Source organism: Mugil cephalus, chromosome 7 (genome assembly GCF_022458985.1).
Source record: "Mugil cephalus isolate CIBA_MC_2020 chromosome 7, CIBA_Mcephalus_1.1, whole genome shotgun sequence".
NCBI classification, from domain to species: domain Eukaryota; kingdom Metazoa; phylum Chordata; class Actinopteri; order Mugiliformes; family Mugilidae; genus Mugil; species Mugil cephalus.
Genome location: NC_061776.1, coordinates 10,714,782 through 10,735,462, shown reverse-complemented (window position 1 = coordinate 10,735,462; position 20,681 = coordinate 10,714,782). Strand labels below are relative to the sequence as shown.

Sequence of the window (20,681 nt, the reverse complement as noted above, 5' to 3'; positions counted from 1 at the left end):
CCCCTGTGGTGAAATTAAGGTTACAGAGGCAGGGAACAACAGTGCAAAATACTAAATATTGAATAAGGTAAGAGAAACTATGTAAAGTTAATATGTTAAAGGAAAAAAAAAAACATTTACATATTGTATTCAGTTTAACAAAACTAACCTACTATTACTATTAATACCAACAACTACAGTTTGTAAAAAAACAAAACAAAAAAAAGAACTAATGTTAATAGAAGGTTGAAGTCGTAGGAGGCTGAAATAAATAAATGTAAACATGGTGATTACAGGAAACACACAATCTGATTATTATTATTAAAATTATTAAAATAACCCCGTACAACTGGTAGCTCACAGTGACAAATCTGAAGAAACACATGGCTGAACAGTAAATAAAAAAAAGAGTGTTAAGTCTGAAATAGTAGATTCACAAATATATATATATTTCTCGTTACACTGACTAATTTGCGTTGGAGTTTCTGTGCATAGTTGACAACAGGTTACATTTAAAAAAACCTGTGTTGTCACATTTAGGCCCTGAGGAGCCACTGTAGTAGTAGCAGGTCAGGCTCTGTAAGTAAACTTTAAGGGGCTGGGGGGGAAACGTGCGTTTAATTAAACGCATAAACACAATGACAACCATGTACAAGCACTATCACTTTGTGTGTAGTGTAGGGGAATGGACGGGACAGGGGGGGGTCCCCCGTAATGGTAAACGGTGGCAAGGTGCTGGTGCCTGGCAGTGAAAACGTTTCTGTCTCAACTCGTATTATCTGCGCGGTGGGTTGTGGGTGTGTGAGCGTACAAGTAAAATGGCGGACTTGGCAAACGAAGGTGAGTAAGTGGCAGTGTGAGAAAAACAATACGACTACAGCGGCGGTGTAAAAGGCATCTATACGCTGTCTGCATATTTGATACCTGAAATGAAGCGACTGTGTCGCGTGTTAGCGGTGACTTAAGGCGACGGGTTGGCTTCGCGGCGCTTACAAGACTGCAACGTTAGCAAACAGGCTAACAATGCTAACGGCTGGGCTACGGCTAATACCTGGGATGCGTCGGTACGCCCTCGAAAGCTGTCTGCCACCAGCCGGCTTACTTCCTAACGCTAGCACCAGGCTATTAATAGTCGGCGTGTGTTGCCATTTATTTGTGGTGAGCTCAGTGGTCTAATGTGGATACAAACACGAACCCACTAGGCCATAAAATGTAAAGCTTGTAATGAGGCTAACGCAAAAGGGCAACACCGGTCTCCTTAGTGAATATGAGACGTCCTCCTTGTGTGTGTGTGTGTTTTTTTTTTTTTAATGCAGCTAGCTCTTAGTTGCCAGGCGTTCATTTAGGCGCGTAGAGGGGAAACGTTAGCTAACGCGCAGTGTTTTGGTGTAATCGCCGCCTTTTAAGAGTCCGTACTTATTCCACTTGGATCTGCTTGCTTTGGTGTTGATGATATAAGCATGCTAGACTTCATTGAGGATCTTGGTGACATTGCTTGTCAGCCGAGATGACTCATGCGAGAAGGAGCGCATTAGCAAGCTAACTATAGCATGTACGCTAAGCTACATTCGGCTTTAGGGAACAAGCGGCGGCGCCGACTATTTCCCGGAAATGGTCGAATAGTTTACCTGCTAGCTAGTTAACATAAGCCGGTAACATCTCGGCTAGTTGTATTTCTGAAGTGGATACCGGTGTTGCACGCCGGATTTTTCGCATATATGCGCTAACTGAACTGCCTGCAAGCCGCAAATGGACACAAAGGTGGATGTTAAATATAGGTCACACAGCATTTTCCCCGTTTTTACTGCTTCAAACGTGTTTCGTGCACAAATGGCTTGTATTGGCCTTGAGGGCTGAAGTCAGGAGTGTGGATGTCGGGGTAGTAAACAATCGTGGCCGTGTCTGCTGCCGGTAGTTATCGCATGTATTTATGCCCCGGCAAAGGCTGGCAAAGACAACGATGCTACTACACCTGCTCAGTGTCATAGGCCCAGCCCAGACTCAGGAAAAACCTTTGTCTGCTAACGTTATAGGATTACACATCTTACAGAGGTTACACGGTGAAGGTAGATGCCTTGAGTGGCCTGTAACACGAAGTTGTCAGGTTGCCTGGTGATCGATTTCATTGTTACTTATCACAATAGTTTATAGATTCAACACGATCTTGAGCTTTCATATAAACCTTTTTCATTTTGAAAGTAGTGTCTGTTTGTCCACTGTATTGATTGTAAGGTCATACACACGTCCATTTACTTTAATGCCACTTAAAATTGATTATATTGATTTTGGTATTTCATGTTCAGTTTAGGTCAACATCTCATTTTTCCACAAACACTTACTAGGATTGTTTGATTAAGTCATGTATTGTGTGTTTATGAGTGCATTGCTCTGGTCTGGTTTAAATTTCTCATGTAAGTACGTCATTTTGCAAGTCACAAAATGATTGATCGATAGATACTTTGTTTATCCAGTATGAGAGTCCAATATCTTCATCACATAAAATAGAATATAACAATAACATATAATAATACACATAAACTAAGACTGTATTTATCGGAATTGTTTTTATTTTCCTACATATGCACTCACATGTATAAGGAAGAAAAAGAAACAGCAAGGGAGGATATTCAGGTGATGTGGACAAACTGATGACGTACGAGATAATGTCTGTGTGTCATACAGTCTTTTTTAAATGGGTGATATTCAAGTGCACTTCTGCATTTCGTATGACTTTTGCCATTATTTTGCACTGTAAATTCAGGTACATTTGTGATATCATGACTACCAGTAGATATGTTGTTTTCAAATGTAAATCATGGAGAAGAATAAAGCTGAACACCTTAGGTCAGTGTTTGGATGACCAGCGTACACCTTCTCTTGACAGACAAGCCTGCCATAGCGCCTCCTGTGTTTGTTTTCCAAAAAGATAAAGCACAGAAGGTAAGTTTCTGTATGTTCTTTACATGTCTATCAATGCTAAATCAGTATTTTGTTATTTTTGCAGATGTGATTTTTACCTGAATTGTAAAATAGCGCCAAAAATGTTTCTGCACTCAAAACTGTTACCCCTAACAGGTTAACAAGACTTCATGGAAAGTCAAAACCAATACAGATTTTTATCGAGCATCAGACATAACACGGTTAAACAATCTAGGTTTGTTATGTTTGTCTGTGTCTTTAAATTTGAAATGATTTTCATTACTTTTCTTGTAGCGATCTGCAGAGGGTTCAAGTGCAGAGGATGGAGAAGGTAAATAAAAAAAATATATATATTTAAAATGGTCCCTTTATTTGTCCATATAATCCTAGATTTGTTTGATTTTTTTGTAAAAATATTATTTTGTTACCACTTTCAGATTCAGATAAAGATGAGGGAAGCTATTGCCCCCCTGTGAAAAGGGAAAGGACCTCCTCATTCCCACCCCCACATTCTGGTAAGAGCATGTGGTGACAAAACAGAGCATTTCTTTTTTTTTTCTTGATTCTTGCTTGTGGTGTACACATCGATTTGTATGCTGAGTGCAATGCCTGTCTGCTACTTTGCAGTTCCCAAGAACAATGTATTCATGCCCTCAAGTTTCTGCCAGTCTCCCACTGGGAACTCTGACTCTGAGCCAGGTGAGGCATCAAGACCACCATTAGTTTTGTTTTACAGCTTGAAGTCCCCCTGCAGTAAAACTCTTCAAAGGTCAATCATGCAATTTCAAACAGTTTAAGGCAAACGTCTCAATAAGTTCACTGAGATTGGTAAACAATAACTTTTGCAAGCCTGAGGATTGTAGTGGTTGTCAGAAATATTTTTTTTGAAAAAGTTTGTTTCCTAAAGTCACACTTGCCCAAACGTACCTGAAGCTGCCACCATCCTCAGCTCTGAACAGTTCCAGCTAACTCTCATGTGATAATTGTACTTCTGAGTTTGCTTCTTTATTGCCTCCTCTGGACATCTGGCATTATTCATGACCAGAGAAAAACGTGCAGATCTGGAATACAACACCCACAGATAATGTTAAATAGAAGTGAATGTGCTCAAGAGATTCTGCACAACTTTGCATTTGCTTTTGCGCAAGCTTCTCTTTGTGGTTTGTGTTTTGTTTTTCAGTCATCCTCACTGTCTTCTCATTCGGTCCGTGGCTGCTACACTGATACAAACACATGATGAAATACACTAAGCAGAAAAGTGAACCGTTTTTGTTACATTAGCTTGTTAAGTCAGTTGTCAGTATTAAATGGAGCTTAGGAGCTTCTTTTCTTTGATTTGATTTAATTCAGAGAAAACTATTTTATGGTGAGAACACAATGTCCTTGAGTGGCCTTTGATCATTCCTGCACATAATATGAATTTGTTCCATATTATGACTGTTTGAACTGCCAGCTCCAGCCAAGAAACAAATTGATTATTGATTATTAGGGAAAAGCAGGGTTGCGTGTAATTTTGGTGAATGCCAAAGGTTTCTTATCGTTAGATGTTTTGGTTCCATCTGCTGGTATTTGGCAACCGTTTGTGTAGTGCTGCTGTTTCAGGGGAATAGTTTCTTAGTTATCATGAGCCACTTTATTTTGTGCTGTTGGACCATTGCATTTATTCTGTGTCTTAAATATTAACTTGTGTTTTTTGGAGAAAGACTCTTTTTATGCCTTAAACAAGTATGAAACATAACATGAGGTTGGTTCTCAAATCTTTTACAGAATAAGTTGGTTTGTTTGGTTACTTACATATTAGTGAACAAGTGCATGCATCCTTGTTTGAGCAGACTTTATAGTGCGGCCTGAGGTCTTGTTTGGGTCAAAATCAAAACACCTGAATTTGTTGTGTTGCAGTTAGCGGCGTAGCCCTGAGCATGTATGACACGTTTTTGTGTTGTGGAGAATGAAAATGAGGAAACTGTGACATTAAGAGGTCACAGAGCATCTGTGATTTGGAAGTGCGCCAGGTTTCTAAAGCTGGATAAATAGAGGGATATCTACTGCAAGATGTGCAGGTGGCCTGTGTTCGCGAAGATAGGAAACAACAAACCTTTTCTTCCGTGCATTATCATCACTTCAAATATGCAATAAACCAAAGTCTTTCTTTCCCTCGCTGAACAACTGAGTTTACAAGCGAGCCTCTAGTCGTTCTTCAATCCCCTGCAGCAGTCGCCTTCGTCCACCTTTGCATTTAATTTTCTAGTTGTTTATGTGACTCTTGAAGTAAACCAGTGGGCAGCAGCCGGTATTTCTGTTTATTTAAAAGCATTGTTGCAGTTGCTTTGTTAAGAAGGAAATGTTACGGTGTTGAGTGCAGATGACAGCCAGGTGATTTGGAAATGAATGATAAATTGAGATTCAGTTCTGCACTGAATATAATGTCACCACTTGAAATTTAAATGCAGTAAGGTCTAAAAGCCACTGGGTACATTTCCACCCTCTTTAATTGTTTTATTGGAAGGAGCCATGCAAAGCTTGATAGGTCATTATTAAAGTAGGCCTTCAGTCATTATATCTAATTTGAAAACAGTGGAATCATTAAAAAACAGATTTGAAATGAAAAAGTTTTCTTCCTTAAAAACTTGTATTGAATTAAATATAAAGTCTTCATTGTAGTAGGAATGTATGCATGCATTTATTACATAATTATGTTGCTGGAAGTAAATTCTCAATGCGTGTATCAATGTCAGACACACTTTTGAATGAATTACCCTATAAATTCAGTGTAACATTAATGCCAGACACAGAAACTATCTCTTAAAGGCTAAGGACAAAGAAGATACATCTTCTTCTTTTTTTTCCTTTTTTTTTTTTTAACAAGTGCTTTTGGCCTTTCTGCTTCAGCACTGATTAGGGCCAGGTTCATGCCAGGCTAATAAAGCCAGTGAGATGGAGAGGCAGAAATAGATCAGAGGCCCTAGAGCCTGCCATGTTAGGGCACAAGAGTTGGATTGCAACACAACTCCCCAGCCTCTGAAAGTGTTATTGTGTTAACCAGCCCCGTGGTTAGAAAAGTGCTAAGACGGAAGGAACATACCTGTTTTGTGTTGCTTTGTGATGTTTTTAATATTTTTTTTTTCCTCTTGTGCTCCACGTCACCAGAGGAGAAGCCTATGGGATTCCGCTTAAAGCCACCAACTCTCATACATGGACAAGCGCCAAGTTCAGGTGAGTATTTAATGTAGTTTGCTTTATTCAGATTGTACTGGGCTTATACAAAAAAATGAACTTGAACTTAGAATTGGAAATGACAGATCATATAGACCCAGGACTTATTTAGATAAGTTGCCTCTGTTGCAGGTGTCCCAAGTCAGAAACCCAAGGAGCAGCAACGCAGTGTCCTACGTCCTGCAGTCCTCCAGGCACCGCCCTCTAAATCACATATAGAGTCCAGTGAGTACAGCTTGGATTGATGCCTGTGAATCTTCTGTCTCTCCAAATCCATTCTGCAGTGTGTAGGTAACATTTTAAATCACGCCAGCAAAGAATATCAAACTAATGTTTTTCTTTTCTGTTTATACATTTAGATTCCAGTTGTGGAACCAATGGTGTGAAAAAGTCATCAGACGGGGCCCAGTCCCTTTTCCTGAACAACACAGAGCACTCGGCCACACTGCCTGGCAAGTCACTGGTGAGTAGTGGCCGAATTGAAACAGGCCGAAAATCACATGTGATTGTGTTTTTCTCTTGAGGGTTTTCTTTTGCTGTGTTCTGCTTGACCTGTTTTTAAGTGCATCAGTGGAGCTTAAGTAACTTTTAGGTTGGTTATAGATGAGGTTTTTCCTGTGTGAAAAAACACAAAACTGAACAAATGCTCATTCACGCAGAAAATTGCTATTTTTATTAAACATATTTAACCAAAAACACATAGAACAATTGTTAACACTGCAGACTCCTCTGAAATGGGAGATAAAACTTGACTAATGACTGTGGGATAAATTGAAGGATTATCTTAAGTGTACAAAGCTGCAGTAGTTAGTCTTAAGTTTGCATATTTTTGATGTTGGCTCCTCAAGTGATCAGTTAGAGGCTTGTGTTTTATTTGTTTATGCAGGCAATATGAGAAGTTGTGTATGCAGCCACTGTTTTTGGAGAAATTAATTATAAATAAATAACATTTTAAAGCTCAACACTCCGTTAACGTCCAAATTACTTTGCAGTTGTGACTCACTCGCTTGCACATCATTTGTGAAAGCAGACCAAGCTTTTTTTTTTTTTTTTTTGCTTAATTAATTCTCAAGTCATGAACATTACACTTCAAATAAATTGTATAATAATGATGCACAGATGGGTTTTTTTCTTGCTCAAACAACATTTACATGAATGTGATCACTTTGGGGGACATTAAGTCGTTAATGAGTGCTGACATAAAAGAAACGGATGCTTACAGTTGTAATTATATTTTCCAAATAGGAAAATTACTGCAAAATACAGATTTTTAGTTATTTATTTATTGCACAAAACATACTTGTAAAGACAAGGTGCGTTGCACACGATTCTTAAATATTCCTTATAGACACCATTAAAGTTTGATGCCCATGTAGAGAACAGGCTGCTCAACAGTGTTGGTGCATGCAGGGTTCATTTGTAATTGTAAAGCATCCCATTTGTTTCATACTAACCACATCCCACTGCATTGAAAAGGGCTTTGTATAAATACTAATGAACCATATCTCATGTAGGGGAAACTCCTGAGAGATATCAAATGAATCAGCCTTGTTAAAAGTTTCATTAATGCTTTTGAAAACCCTGTGAACATTTTCTGTTTCTGTGTGTTTTAATTCATATTTTGTTTCCTGTTTCAGAAACATGAAAATGAGGAAGACGGAGCAAGTGGTAACAAAGATGGCGGCAGAAGAGAGAAGAAGGAGACGGACGTAGCAATATCTTTTGTGTTTGGTCAGAATATCAAAGACAGAGCAAAGGTGCGTTGTTTTACACTGGTCTGCGACAAATCTGAGGAAAGAAAATATGTGACTTGCCTTATAGTCGCTTTCATTTTGTTATTACCCTTCTGTTCTTTTCTATTCTTGCTCAAGAATTGTCTTTAGTGGTTTGCTTTGTGACTCCAGTTCCTGTTACGTGATCACTTCCTCTTTTGTTTTTTTTTTTTTTACTGTAGTTGGAGGAGAACAGCACAGAAGACAACTCAAAGGATGGCGTGTCACTGGACTCTCAATCAGAGGGCACTAATTATTTCTTACAGTACATCTCTACCCCAAGGTAATAAAAATGTGTCCTCCATTCCATATTTTTAGCAGCTCATTTGATTCATTATTAACTTCCTATCAGCTCGCTAAGTCCTGCTTTCTTTTTTCTGTCCTTCCAGTTCAAAAAATGCCACAAACAGTGCAGACGGTGGAGCGAAATTTGTTTTTGGCCAGAATATGTCTGAACGAGTTCTGGTGAGTTAATGCATCTCATTGAGTAGTTAGGTTCTATCATACCGGAAAAAAGCTCTCCACGATTGAGCATTGTAGGAATACCAGTGATCTTGTGTTTTCCAGAGTCCCCCGAAGGGCGAGTCCGCAAATGAGGAAAATAAAGACGTTTCAGCTCCCCCTGTTTCAGAGCCCTCACCACGGGAAGCCACCCCAGAGAAGGGTAAAAGCACAGTCCCACTGACTACTTGGGGAAAAAAACAGTTGCTGTTTGGCTCAACTTCTGAGAGATGTAAATGAGACACTTGGCTAGACTCCAGTGGAAACCACAAAAACAACATCTATCATGGTTAAAGAAAAAAAAAAAAAAAGGCAGCTCTGTTGAAATGCGGCTTCGAAACCATAAAAGAAATGGTCACTGAATTATGTCTTCGTTGGAGTAATGTTTGATTAATGATTGAGGAAAATGTTTATGATAAGTGGGTCTATGAGATACACTGTCTGGCCAAAAAAAGGTCACACACTCTAATATTTTATGGGACCGCCTTTAGCTTTGATTACAGCAGCAATAACTGTGGCATTGTTTCGTTAAACTTCTGCAGTGTCACAAGATTTGTTTCCATCCAGTGTTGCATTCATTTCTCACCAAGATCTCGTATTGCTGAAAGATGGGAGAGTGTGACCCCTGCACAAAATCTTCTCCAGCACATCCCAAAGATTCTCTGTGGGGTTCAGGTCTGGATGTGTCATGCTCCCTGAACCACTCGTTCACAATTTGAGTCCTGTTATTGTCGTCTTGGAATATGCCTGTGACATCAGGGAAGAAAAAAAATCCACTGATGGAATAACCTAGTCGTTCACCTCATTCTTTGGGCTATTCATCATAGCCCGGCCCCCACAGGCTGGTACAGTAAACACTAAATTGAACATTTTTTTCTGGTTAGCCTCACTGATTAGTGGTGTTCTTAAGGCTACACAGCTGTTCAGTCCCAATCACTTGAGTTCCTTTCACATTGTACATGTATAAATGTTCTTACTTTCACTATTAAACATAGCCCGAGTTCTGCTGTTTGAGTTTTACCAAACGTTTAAGTGATTGACAGTCAATCAGAATTTTTTTCCGACAGCATTTCGTCCTCAAAGACGATGGTTCCCCACTGACCTTCCACTGTTTAATAATGCCGTGGACGGTTCTTAACACAATTGTAGTTGTTTCTGCCTCAGTCTCCTCAGATGTTTTCTGTTGTTGATGCATACCAATGATTTGACCCCTCTTAAACAGACTAACGTCTTTTCCCACGACTGCGGAATGTGTCTTTCAACACATTGTTTAAGAAACGAGAAACTACTCGTTGCATCAGCTTGGTTAAATAACTTCTTGAAGGATAATGGCCCATGCAGTATTTATCCAAAAGGAGGCTCGTACCCTAAGTTTTTGCTCAGTTAAATCCAAGTGGCAACTTTTTATTGGCCAGACAGTGTAGTTTGAGAGAGACCTGTGATAAAAACATATTTTCAGTGACACTGGACAGACATTTCATAGCTGCTGCTTGAACAAGCATTAATGTGGGCACAGATCTCAAGTTGATTCCACTCTGCAAAATGTTAAGTGATGGAGTGTCAGCCAAGGTCCTCGATGATCAGCATCGGATGCTCAAGAACTTTTGTAGAGGATTTGGTTTTTGTGTCATTTCCCAACATTAGTCATGGATGTGAGAGCAAACACTCTGAACTCCGGCTAAGTGCAGAATTTTCACCTTTGCGTTTTATCTTCCCAGTGAACAGCGTGTCAGAGTCTTTGGAGGAGTCTGCAGCAGCGTACACCAAAGCCACAGCCAAGAAGTGCATCTTAGAGAAAGTGGACGTGAAGACCGGAGAGGAATCAGAGAGCAATGTTTTACAGGTTAGAAGCCGAGGCAGAGTCGCTGGATTCCAGACATGCTGAGTGTAAATGTGTCAGAAAAATAACACCGTCCCTGTTTGTCCTCTTACTTCAGATGCAGTGCAAGTTGTATGTTTTTGAGAAGACGGCTCAGTCATGGATAGAGAGAGGTCGAGGTTTGCTGAGGCTCAATGACATGGCATCGACAGACGACGGCACACTACAGTCCCGTCTAGGTAAACAACACCCAATTCCTGGTAGTGGAAAAAAGATTAACGCAAATTACAGTTAGAAATGTGTAACTTTTATGGTTCACTTATCAGTGTTGACTTTGACTAGAACGCTGTTTCAAGTTTGTTGTCTCTGTCAGATTGATGATGGTATAATTAGAGATAGTTATCTAGTGGAAAAGAAAAATAGTTTTCACCACCACTATTATTATTACAATACCCGCAAGCGAACACAAGGGGGAGCCAATGTCTGTACTAGTATCTACTCTAGTATATAAATGAGGGTGAAGCTGTAAATAAGAAACATTTGTTTAAATGTCTGAAAATAGTCTTATGGTTTGTTTTTTTGAGTGTACATGTCTTTTCACTGTATGCTGGTCATATCGGTATTACCAGAAAACCTTGGCACAAATCCAAAATGTCTATTATTAATATTTGTTATTGTTAATAGTAATTGTTATTTGGCACAAAGTAACTCCCCTGAGTCAAGTGGAATACCATTTGTCTAAAGAGACCACAAGTGGTGTCTTGGACCTGTTATTCACTGCGGTTGTTTGTGTGTGCGCTCCGATCCTTTCAGTGATGAGGACCCAGGGAAGCCTCCGATTGATCCTCAACACTAAACTTTGGCCTCAGATGCAAGTGGACAAGGCCAGCGAGAAGAGTGTACGAATCACTGCCATGGACACGGAGGACCAGGGGGTCAAGGTCTTCCTAATATCGGTATGTTTTACCAGTATTTATCCTCAGGTTGCACAAAGACGCCAAAAGAAGTTCTTGTGTACACATATGGGTTAGTCTTTATATGATAGCTATAGAAAGCCACTTCCAGATGTTTTACTGGAGCACAGACATCCAGTTTAAAAAAATGAAGAAGCTGAAAATTCTCACATTAATTACAGTTATTACTAAGAAATTAACTTCACTGCTGTCTGATCCTTGCCAATTTTGAATCGCACCAATTCATTGTACTGTCTCGTCACATTTGACACTTTAACACCCACAGTTTGTCCTTTCAACTTAAGTCCGTGATTTAAATCCTATATTTCATTTAATATTACAAAGCTGCCGTTTATAATCTGCTTATAAATTCAAAGCTTCCTGCCCAGATGTTTTACATTAAACGCCTTCCAGTGCCATAAAAGTGCGGATTCCTTTTCTTCCTCAGCAGGCATCTAACGCAAAACATCTGCAGATATCGGTGCGAGATGTGAGTGCGTTACGTAAGTGTGGCTGAGCCTTGTCTGCCCTTTTCTCTCTCACGTCTTTAGGCTAGCTCTAAGGACATAGGTCAACTGGCTGCAGCGTTACATCACCGTATCTTAGCCCTGAAGAGTCGGGCGGAGCAGGAGCCCGAGACCCCAGCAACGACCATCCCCGAAGCCGAGGTACCGCAGTCCAACGAGGAAGACAGCGACGAGGAAGACAATGCCTCTGCCTCTGCTTCCGCCTCCACTCCCGCTACAAGTCAGTGATTTCTATTACTACATTTGAATGCGTGTTTTGCATGTTTTATGTTTGACTTTCTCTTAAACAAATGCCACGGTTGACGGGGTCTGTGGTTGTATGGGGTTTTGCCTCTTCCTACATTAGTGGATGTGCTGTGTGTGATTTGTATAGTCATGTCGAGGCCACTCACCTACAGTGCCCTTTTATCAACCTGTTCCTGCAGGTAATTCAGAGGGAGGAGAGAACCAGGCAGCAGGAACCACATAGCGTCACACTTGGACAGCCTGCTAAGATGCCACTATTGAGGCATTTTGCTGTAGGCACCTCCATGGACATCCCTTGACCAACATGGGTCCTCCAGACCAGTACTTTTGGATATTAGAAGTCTAGCTCCAGGAAATAACCCCCTGTGCCGGAGTGTCTCACCCAACTCGTGCAGTTCATCTTCTCTGCATTCAACGTAATATCTGGAGTTGTTTTTTTTTCCCTCCCTCTCCTGTTTTGTGTTTTATTTTTGTTTTCGAGTATTTTTTTTTTCCTCTCCCCGATAGCAAAAATAAAGACTTCAAAGCTTTGGTTTGGGACTTTTCTGCTCATCATATTGATGAGTGTAAGGGTGTTTTCCTCTACATTTTAAAGTATGGCACATGTTAAGACTGCAGTTTCTACTTGGGGACCTTTATACTCACTCTACAGTCGTACCTCTGGACGCCACACATCCAGAGGAGCTTCATTCACAGTGTATTTGACTAAATCATCCGGTCGATCGTTCCTACATCAAGTCCAACCTTCCTCCTGCACCCCTTTCCCCCCCACATCAATCCCGACCAGTCTGTGCGTTAGGTTTTGGCATTGTAATTTATTTTGGGCCCTCATTTTCATGAGTTATCTCAACACATATGTGCTGTTTGTAATGGCTAGCCAAGACCACTCAAGTTGTCATTAATAGCAGTTTCTTATATTTCCTATTGACCTATATTATAGTGAATAAAAGACTGAAACAATGTCGTTTCTGCTAATGTGAGTTACTGATGTGAGGACAAAAGGGCAGAAGGATTCACATCAGATCTTTAAATTAATAAGATGTGGTAGTCATTCACGTTGTGAGTTTTTATTTTATTTCATTTTTATTTTATTTTTTTCCAGATCAAGAACGTTAATCCATCAGTCTACATTCTGCATGTAACTGTTGCTTCTGTTTTTTTTTCTTTTTCAGCATCCCAAGGGTTTATTGTGTTGATACATATTTTTATGTTGAACTATACAGACTTTTTATCCATTTACATTTGGAAAAAATGTTGGAATGAAGACTTCATGTGTGGAAAATTTGAGTTATAACTGTAATACCCTTTGAATGTCATGTACATTTGAATATATCATTTAATAGCGCACCATGTTTTCTCATCTCCTCCAACTGCCCCCCTTTACAAAATAAACCATTTTGGACTGACAGATTTTTCTTCTTCTGAAACTTGATTTTCCTTTTTCTTTTTTGTTAGATTAAAAGATAAAAGCTCAGTTTCAAAGTAAGGCAACTACAGATTGCTGTTAAAAAATACAACAACAAAAAAAGTTGACATGGTTTTAACACAGAAGCGTCAAACTCATTTTAGTTCAGGTGCCAGATTCAGCCCAATTTAATCTCAAGTGGGCTGGACCAGTAACGTAACAGCATAATAAACTATGAGTAATGACAACTGCAGACTTCTTTTTCCATTTGTTTTAGCGCAAAGAAGAACAAGTAAAATAGGAGAATGTTTACATTTGATAAACTATTCTTAAAAAAAAAAGGGAAAAAAAGTTTCTTAAAAATAAGTGCTGTTTAAGCTAATTGCTGTCTGCTGTTTACTCCTGGCTCTCAGTGTTGTGTTCTGTCCAATTCTCTGACTAAAACTAGATAAATTACAAATAGCAGGGTCAGATTGGACTCTCTAGTGGGCTGCTTTTGGCCCACGGCCCATATGTTTGACACCTTCACCCTTTGACACCTGCGTTTCAGAGAATGTTGTTGCCGCTCTAGGTAACACTACAGTAATGAATAACTACAGCCAAGTACAGCAGATTTCAACCTTGGACATAAGTGAATACATGGAATGAGAGTGGCTCAACTGTTTAGTATTCATGTTTTGCCTCTGGCTTCCAGGTTGATGTATGCTGCACCGCGACTTCCCTGCACTGAATCTTGTTTATATACAGTATTCATCAGGCACAAGGCCATGAATATTTGATGCATGTACCCATCATAAGAGCCTAACGCAATCATATACATCCAAACTAGAAATATAACTGCTGCCACTCTTTAAGTCTGCCTTATCTGCCCTTCTGTGGTGACTCGGCAGGAAAGTTTTCTTGTTGTGTGCTGTGTAGTGAAAGTCAAAGGGAAACGTATTCCTACCATACTGCCTGTCACGGTCTACGTAAAGTGATTAAAGTAATGGTTAAACCCCCAAACAGGTGGCGACATCATGCAGGGACCCCCTACCTACTCTGAGTAGTGGCCTCAGTAGTTGACTAATGGAAACGAGCTACATTGTTAGCTTTTCTTCTGCTAATATTGCAGCATGTCTCTGGGATTTTACCTGGGGACTGAATAGGCTCTCAGACCTGACAGTCAGTGTGTAATATGCAGCCTCGTGATTGGCTCAACAGCGATAGGGGCGGGGCTTGCTGTGTACTGGAGGCTTAGATTGACAGGTCTAGTATGACGCTCTGTGTGAAACAGTGCGCCGTTCAGACCGCTCGTGTGTGCTGGACTAATGTCAATGTGTATTTAAAGAAATTTAATTTTGTGGGGGATAAAATTTTAAAAATATATAAAAATACCTAATAAACCAAAGATTGTGCAATCCCCATGCAGTATCTCCACGGGCCCCCTAGGGGTCGCGAACCCCCTGTTGAAGACCTATACTTTAGATGTAAGGGCGTTTAAGAGTTTGCTTGACATCCTTGGATCCTGGATTTGTTAAAAAAATTAATCTATCTATCATCACAAAGACACTTGATCAATTTGGGATCTAGTGAATTTGGAGGCCAGGTCAACACCTTGTGCTGTTCTTCATACTTTGTTTTTGTTGTTGTTCTTCCCAAAGTGTTTTTGTGTGTCTGTGTCAGGCTGCATCCTGCTGGGGATGGCTGCTGCCATCAAGGATTGCTATGGGGTGGAGGTGCCTGGTGTGGTCTACATGTCTAAGTAGCATCCACATGAATGAAAACCAGGTCCAAAAGTTTCCCATCAGAATATTTAATTGCCATGAGAGTGTTGATTGTTATTTACTTCAACTGTCAGTGATTGTAGTGTTGTGGCTGATCAGTGTACATAAAGTACATCAACATTCGTAAAAGGATTGTTTTGTTTTTTTAGCCAGAGGTGCAAATTTTCAGTTATTTGACAATTTAACATGATCACAAATGAGATATTAATGTTTGATACTTTGTACAAACTTGTACAAACTCCTTTGTTGTCTGAACTCCAGCCCCCACGGGCATCACCAAACATTGAGTTTTCTCCTTTGAGAGGCTTTGCCAGGTCTTTACTGTCATTAACTGCGCTTCCTTCTGTCTTTAGTTTTATCTTCAGCGAGTGACATGCAGGTTAGTTCGTGCTGAGAACAGTTCACTGACTCAGACATCTGCAGAATGGTCCACTTCTTTACCCTCAGAGTCTCCTGGGCTGCATTCACAGAGTGCTTCGGGTCATTGTCCATCTGTACTGTGGGAGCTCTGTCCAATCAACTTTGCTTCATTTGAGTGAATCTGAGCAGAATTCCTCTTCTGGCTTCTGTTGCGGCACCATTAAATACTAATGACTGGAATATCTCCATACTTCTCCATAAGACAGCTGCTTTTGGGTCAGTTGTCCATCTAAGTTTGTGCCCCTTAAAAAAAAACATTTAATATCTGTTTTAACTCTAAATTGCACGTCAAAGAATCTGAGTTATGTGGGTGTCATCTGCAAAGATCTTCACCTCACTTTGACTTCACACACACAAACTTCAGGTGCGCGTAAAGATAACATTTTACCAAAGAAGCGGATAGGTGATATGCATGTAGAGCTTTTCCTAACAGATTATAAAGGTTTACTGCAAAAAGGAAAGGCACGGCGAAACATGAAAAGAATGCAACATTCAGAACACCAGGTGTAAAATCAACAGAAAGCTATAGAAGACTCATTTGAGGTTTTGTTCATGTAGAAGCAAAAGCGAGATCAGCATGTGGTTTATGTTGAGCTTTTGTTTTGGAACAGGCTCTGGACCAGTTGGCGTTGATACCAAGAAACAAGGTCTTCTGTTTAGTCACACTGAAATAGAATAGAAAACATAGGAGACATTTAGCAAAATTTTAAGAAAACATCTGATTTTGCAATGGTTTTCTCTGGAAAAGTGATTTCACATGTGACTCAAGATGAAGAACCAGGATCTTGTCGTGGCCACTCATTCATTACTAGCCATGAGTCGTTAGTGTCACCGAGAATGTGAAGGTTTCTTCAGCTTGACCGGCCATCAGTCACATCCAGGAGACTGTTAAGAGTCCAACACGAAGAAAGGGAGGGACAGAATGAAGAATGGAGGAACTGATGAGACAATGTAAAGCAAAGTAGAACGGATTTGTTATTGTTCTGGTTTTATCCCAGCATCTGTTCTTCTTCAAGCTTACTCCACAGGTACAAAACAGCTCTCTATTCCATCCATCTTCTCTTTCTTCTTTGTTACAGTGCATGGGTTTACATATTGCTAGTCTGCGACTCCTTAATTAAAAACCCTAAATTGAAAACTCTTATCGCAGGATGCATGTAATATGACTTGTCTATAGCCCAATTAACCTTCCTCTCGCCTGGCGGAGATATGAAATAATTCTGCATTTCACAAGACAAAAGCAGAGGGCGGGGGAAAAGATGAACTGAAGATTGCCTTTAGCTGTTTTCTGCAGGTGAAAGATCTTCTCGTTTCCAAGATATCAGATATCAGATTTTCATTACACGATTATCATGGACAAAAAAAATATATATATATAATATTATCACGATATCAACAAAAATGTAAATAATTACGGCAAAATCCAGGAAATGCATTTTTGACTTTATGGTGTTTTCTCAAAATAACAGTAGAATGTAAGAAAACAGATGTAAAACACAACGACCCTGAATCATTTACGCCACAGGTCTTCAACAGAGGGTGCGCGGAGGTACTCTAGGGTAGTTGCAAAATCTTTGGTTGATTTGACATTGTTTATATATTTTTTAAATTTTTACAAACATTTTTTCCCAGAAAACCTACATTTCTTTAAATACACATTAACATGAATCCAACATATTTTAGCAAAGGGGTAAATTGAGGCAGAAGACATTATCTTCCAGTCTGCATTTCACTCATTCAGGGATACAGGACCCGTCTCAGCAGCGCACCGTGCAGTGCACAGAGCGCCACTAGGCCCCGCCCCTATCGCTGCTGAGCCAATCAAGAGGCTGCAAATTACACACTGACTCTGTCAGGTTCCTCACAATTGGCCGAAAGCCTTTTTAGTCCCCAGGTGAAATCCCAGCCGCACGCTGCACTGTTAGCAGAAGAGAAGCTAACAATGCATGATATAAATCATACGTTTATGTCAGGTATATTTATGTCCACGACGACCAATCTACTGTTGCATATGTTTAAAAAAAAAAAAATAATAATAAAAAAAAAAATTAATTAACTTAATATTGAATGCAAAATGAGGATAATATGTATAATTGTGGGATCCCCACTTCATCTCTCCATTACTTTAGAGTCTTTAAAGATCCCTGATTTACACAATATTATCATATGAGCATTTTTGACACTATATTAAAAAAGAATAATAATACCACATTTGTCAACAATACTGGTATATGGCAGCAAATAAGTATTGGATTATGTTCTTTCATCAAAATTATAACCAGACTTATTCCTTATTCCTAACCCTAGCCCTAGCCCTAGCCCTAACCCTGACCCTGACCCTAATTTTACCTCTTGAATTGTTCTCCAGTTACTTCCAGTTCTTCTCCTAATTCCTTTCGATATGTTGTAAATTCCACCTTGTATTGTAACAAAAGCTTTAACTACATATAATTATTCCAAAGCTTCTAAGAAATGAAATAAAGTTTAAGTAGAAGTTTCTCAAGAAGAGGGTTTGAATTTATTTAATTATTGGGATCAAACTGAGGCTTTTCTCTTTTTACAGGGTGAAAAGGAAGCTCATTCTTCTCTTACAGTCTTTGTTGATTGAAGAGTTTTAGGAGTGTTACGCAACAGCTGATTTACTAGGGGTGAAACGTAATATTCAAATGCGGTGAATGTTTGGCAAAAATCATGTTGCAGCACATCACTTTAGTGAGATTCATTTCTTTCCTTTTTACTGGGAGGCCTCAGGCATCAAGGTCACGAAGAGATAAAAATCTTCAGGTTGTTGTCATGAATAATAGGAAACACTTTACGGTAGAAGCAGTAGCTACCAATATTATGTCAGATCTCCTTAAAGTAATCTTATTCCACGTTCGACGTCTACTTAGATTAAGTGAAATGAGTAACACTCCTACCAGCCACATTCTCGCAGACCTTCGTCGTTTTGCGTTGTTGAAACACTCATTGTTTCATGTGCAGGATGTTTAGCTTTTTATAGAAACATTTTTTTAGAACTTAACGGAACAGGAATGCATACATTTTCAGCTTTTGTTGTAGTCTCTTACCCAAGTTTGGAAACCAGCCAGTAGCAGGTCTTAAAAACTATGCCCTTTCTTCTTTGTTGTTTCAGGTAAAAAAAAAAAGTTCTTCTGTTTCAACACAGAATCTATTTGCTTTGATTTGGTCTTGGTTGAATATTGAGACTCTGTTTTTCTCCAATGAATGCAAATGAGACACATTACCTCAGACCAGGTGGAAGCTGTTGTAATGTGATCCCTCGGACTTCCAGTAGCTTCTGAGTTTTTCCTGTAGACTTGGATGACGTTCAAGCCGATACATGTCATGATGTCAGAATGAGAAGTACCTAATATGCAATGTTAGACGAGTAAAAAGTCCAGGAATTGACCTCTTAAGTCATTACTCAGAGAGCTTCTTTCACGAATTCCTCAGCGAAAACAAATTAGAGCCGCTAACACGACTCTCATTCCTCTTCTTCGCACAGTCGACTCTGCTGTTTTAACTCAAAGGGATATGGGCTTTTTGCTTTTTTAAAGGCCTGTTGTCACCTGCGAGCTGAAGCTTATTTGCAAAAGGCAGATCCGCAAATGAGTCATGTAGCTCTGGTTGACTTGGAGAAGTTTTGGCAAAGCTTTAAGCACGGACGTGTCAGAAGGGATTAAGTTCTGAGGAGGAACTTGATAAAAGATCAAGATGAACACACTTAAAATGAGAATTCAAAGAATGCCCCGACGCAGAGGAGGGAGTCGTGTTTTTACACCCGTGAATGGGGGTAAATATTAGTCAAAGTCGTGGTATATTCTACCTTCTGAGCAGCTTAGGTAAACAGCAGGTGCCACATAAAAAGTTATATTTATATCATCTCCCATAAAAAGCCTCTGATTCTTCTTTATTTGTGTCATTTATTTCCTTACAAGGAGTCATCTGCTCCTAAGAGGGCCACGGAAAGAAATGCAACTTCAACATCATCACAGTAGATGAATCATATCTATATATATATATACAGGAAATGACGAGGCTCTTGTATGAGACACATCTTCCTTCAGGATGTTGTAGAAATAAAGATTTTAGTTGCATTTGTGAACCTCATTCGATAAACATAAAAATGAAAATAGTGGGATATGTTTGCGTAAAGATTTTGTTTTGTCATCTTCACAGGATAAAGTTTACGTATTGCAAAGTCTATATCAAATATTTGTTCAACATTAAAGGTTGATAATGGAAGTGATTTTTTGACTTTAGAAACAGCCATTAATAATATTATCTACAAAGTAAAAGAATCAAGAATAATAATCAGGGTTAAACTATAAAACGAAAACATTTGCCTTACAAAAACATGTGACATCGATATCAAAAATTACCTTGAATGCCATATTTAAATCTTCATTCAGTTTGTGCTATAATTAATTGTGGCCTATAGTAACCTGTAACCTGTTTTAACCGTCATTCTCAATTATTCCACAAGGCGGAGCTGTGAGGTGAAAAAAAAACAAATGTCTCAAATTCATAAACACTGCATTTTTTTTTTTACGCTGCATAATTAATTCTTAGATTTTAAACTACTTAAATTTTTATTTTTTTAAAAATGTATAATCTGGACAGGGTGGAATATTATATTGTACTATTGAGAGGTGGCACACACAGTGTGAACTCACCAAAAACGTAAAACACAGAGAAGGACAAATTCTGCAGACTTGTCTAATCCAAGTGATCACACTCTAATCACCTCATATTTTAGTCCTGATTTCACTTAAATATTATGATTAAAGCTCTAATTCGACTGATTCGTCTTCCAAAGGGGTGTTTTAGATTCATTTTAGACTTGATTAGTCTGAAGCAGTCAATCTTAGCGCCTTACACTCTGGTGTAATGTCTGGTTAATCATCTGGTTTGGTCATAACCAAGAAGGAAAACGTATGTGCAGTGTGCAGGATCATCACATCCTGCAGCCTTCCAGCGCTACACTTCGGCCCAATTTCTTTATCTCCTCCTCTTAATCCCCGTTTTCCATCGAACCCCACCCAAAAGCCCCTACAAAACAGTCATGCGCACAACAAACACTCGCGAACCTTCTAGCACGACAAAAATAAACATCTCAGCACACAAGACGCGCCCATTTTATATCTGACTCGAATCAAAAGCA

The 20,681-nt window shown here is 39.4% G+C and overlaps 1 protein-coding gene across 3 annotated transcripts; it reads left to right on the top strand.

Moving 5' to 3' along the window:
- Positions 1-722: 722 nt before the first annotated feature.
- ranbp3b (RAN binding protein 3b) lies at positions 723-13,337 on the top strand. 3 transcript variants are annotated; one of them, XM_047589625.1, is made up of 17 exons: positions 724-819; positions 2,864-2,919; positions 3,193-3,229; positions 3,336-3,413; positions 3,526-3,597; positions 6,046-6,111; positions 6,244-6,336; positions 6,471-6,574; positions 7,749-7,868; positions 8,066-8,166; positions 8,273-8,348; positions 8,451-8,547; positions 10,103-10,227; positions 10,322-10,442; positions 11,017-11,159; positions 11,708-11,903; positions 12,109-13,337. In XM_047589625.1, exons 1-17 carry the CDS (start codon positions 798-800, stop codon positions 12,150-12,152), a joined length of 1,551 nt encoding a protein of 516 aa, XP_047445581.1. In that variant the 5' UTR covers positions 724-797; the 3' UTR covers positions 12,153-13,337. The 3 variants fall into 3 exon arrangements, with proteins under 3 accessions (XP_047445582.1, XP_047445581.1, XP_047445580.1); XM_047589626.1 differs by lacking the exon at positions 3,526-3,597 and having other exon boundaries at positions 723-819; XM_047589624.1 differs by lacking the exon at positions 724-819 and having other exon boundaries at positions 2,821-2,919.
- The last annotated feature ends 7,344 nt before the right edge of the window (positions 13,338-20,681 follow it).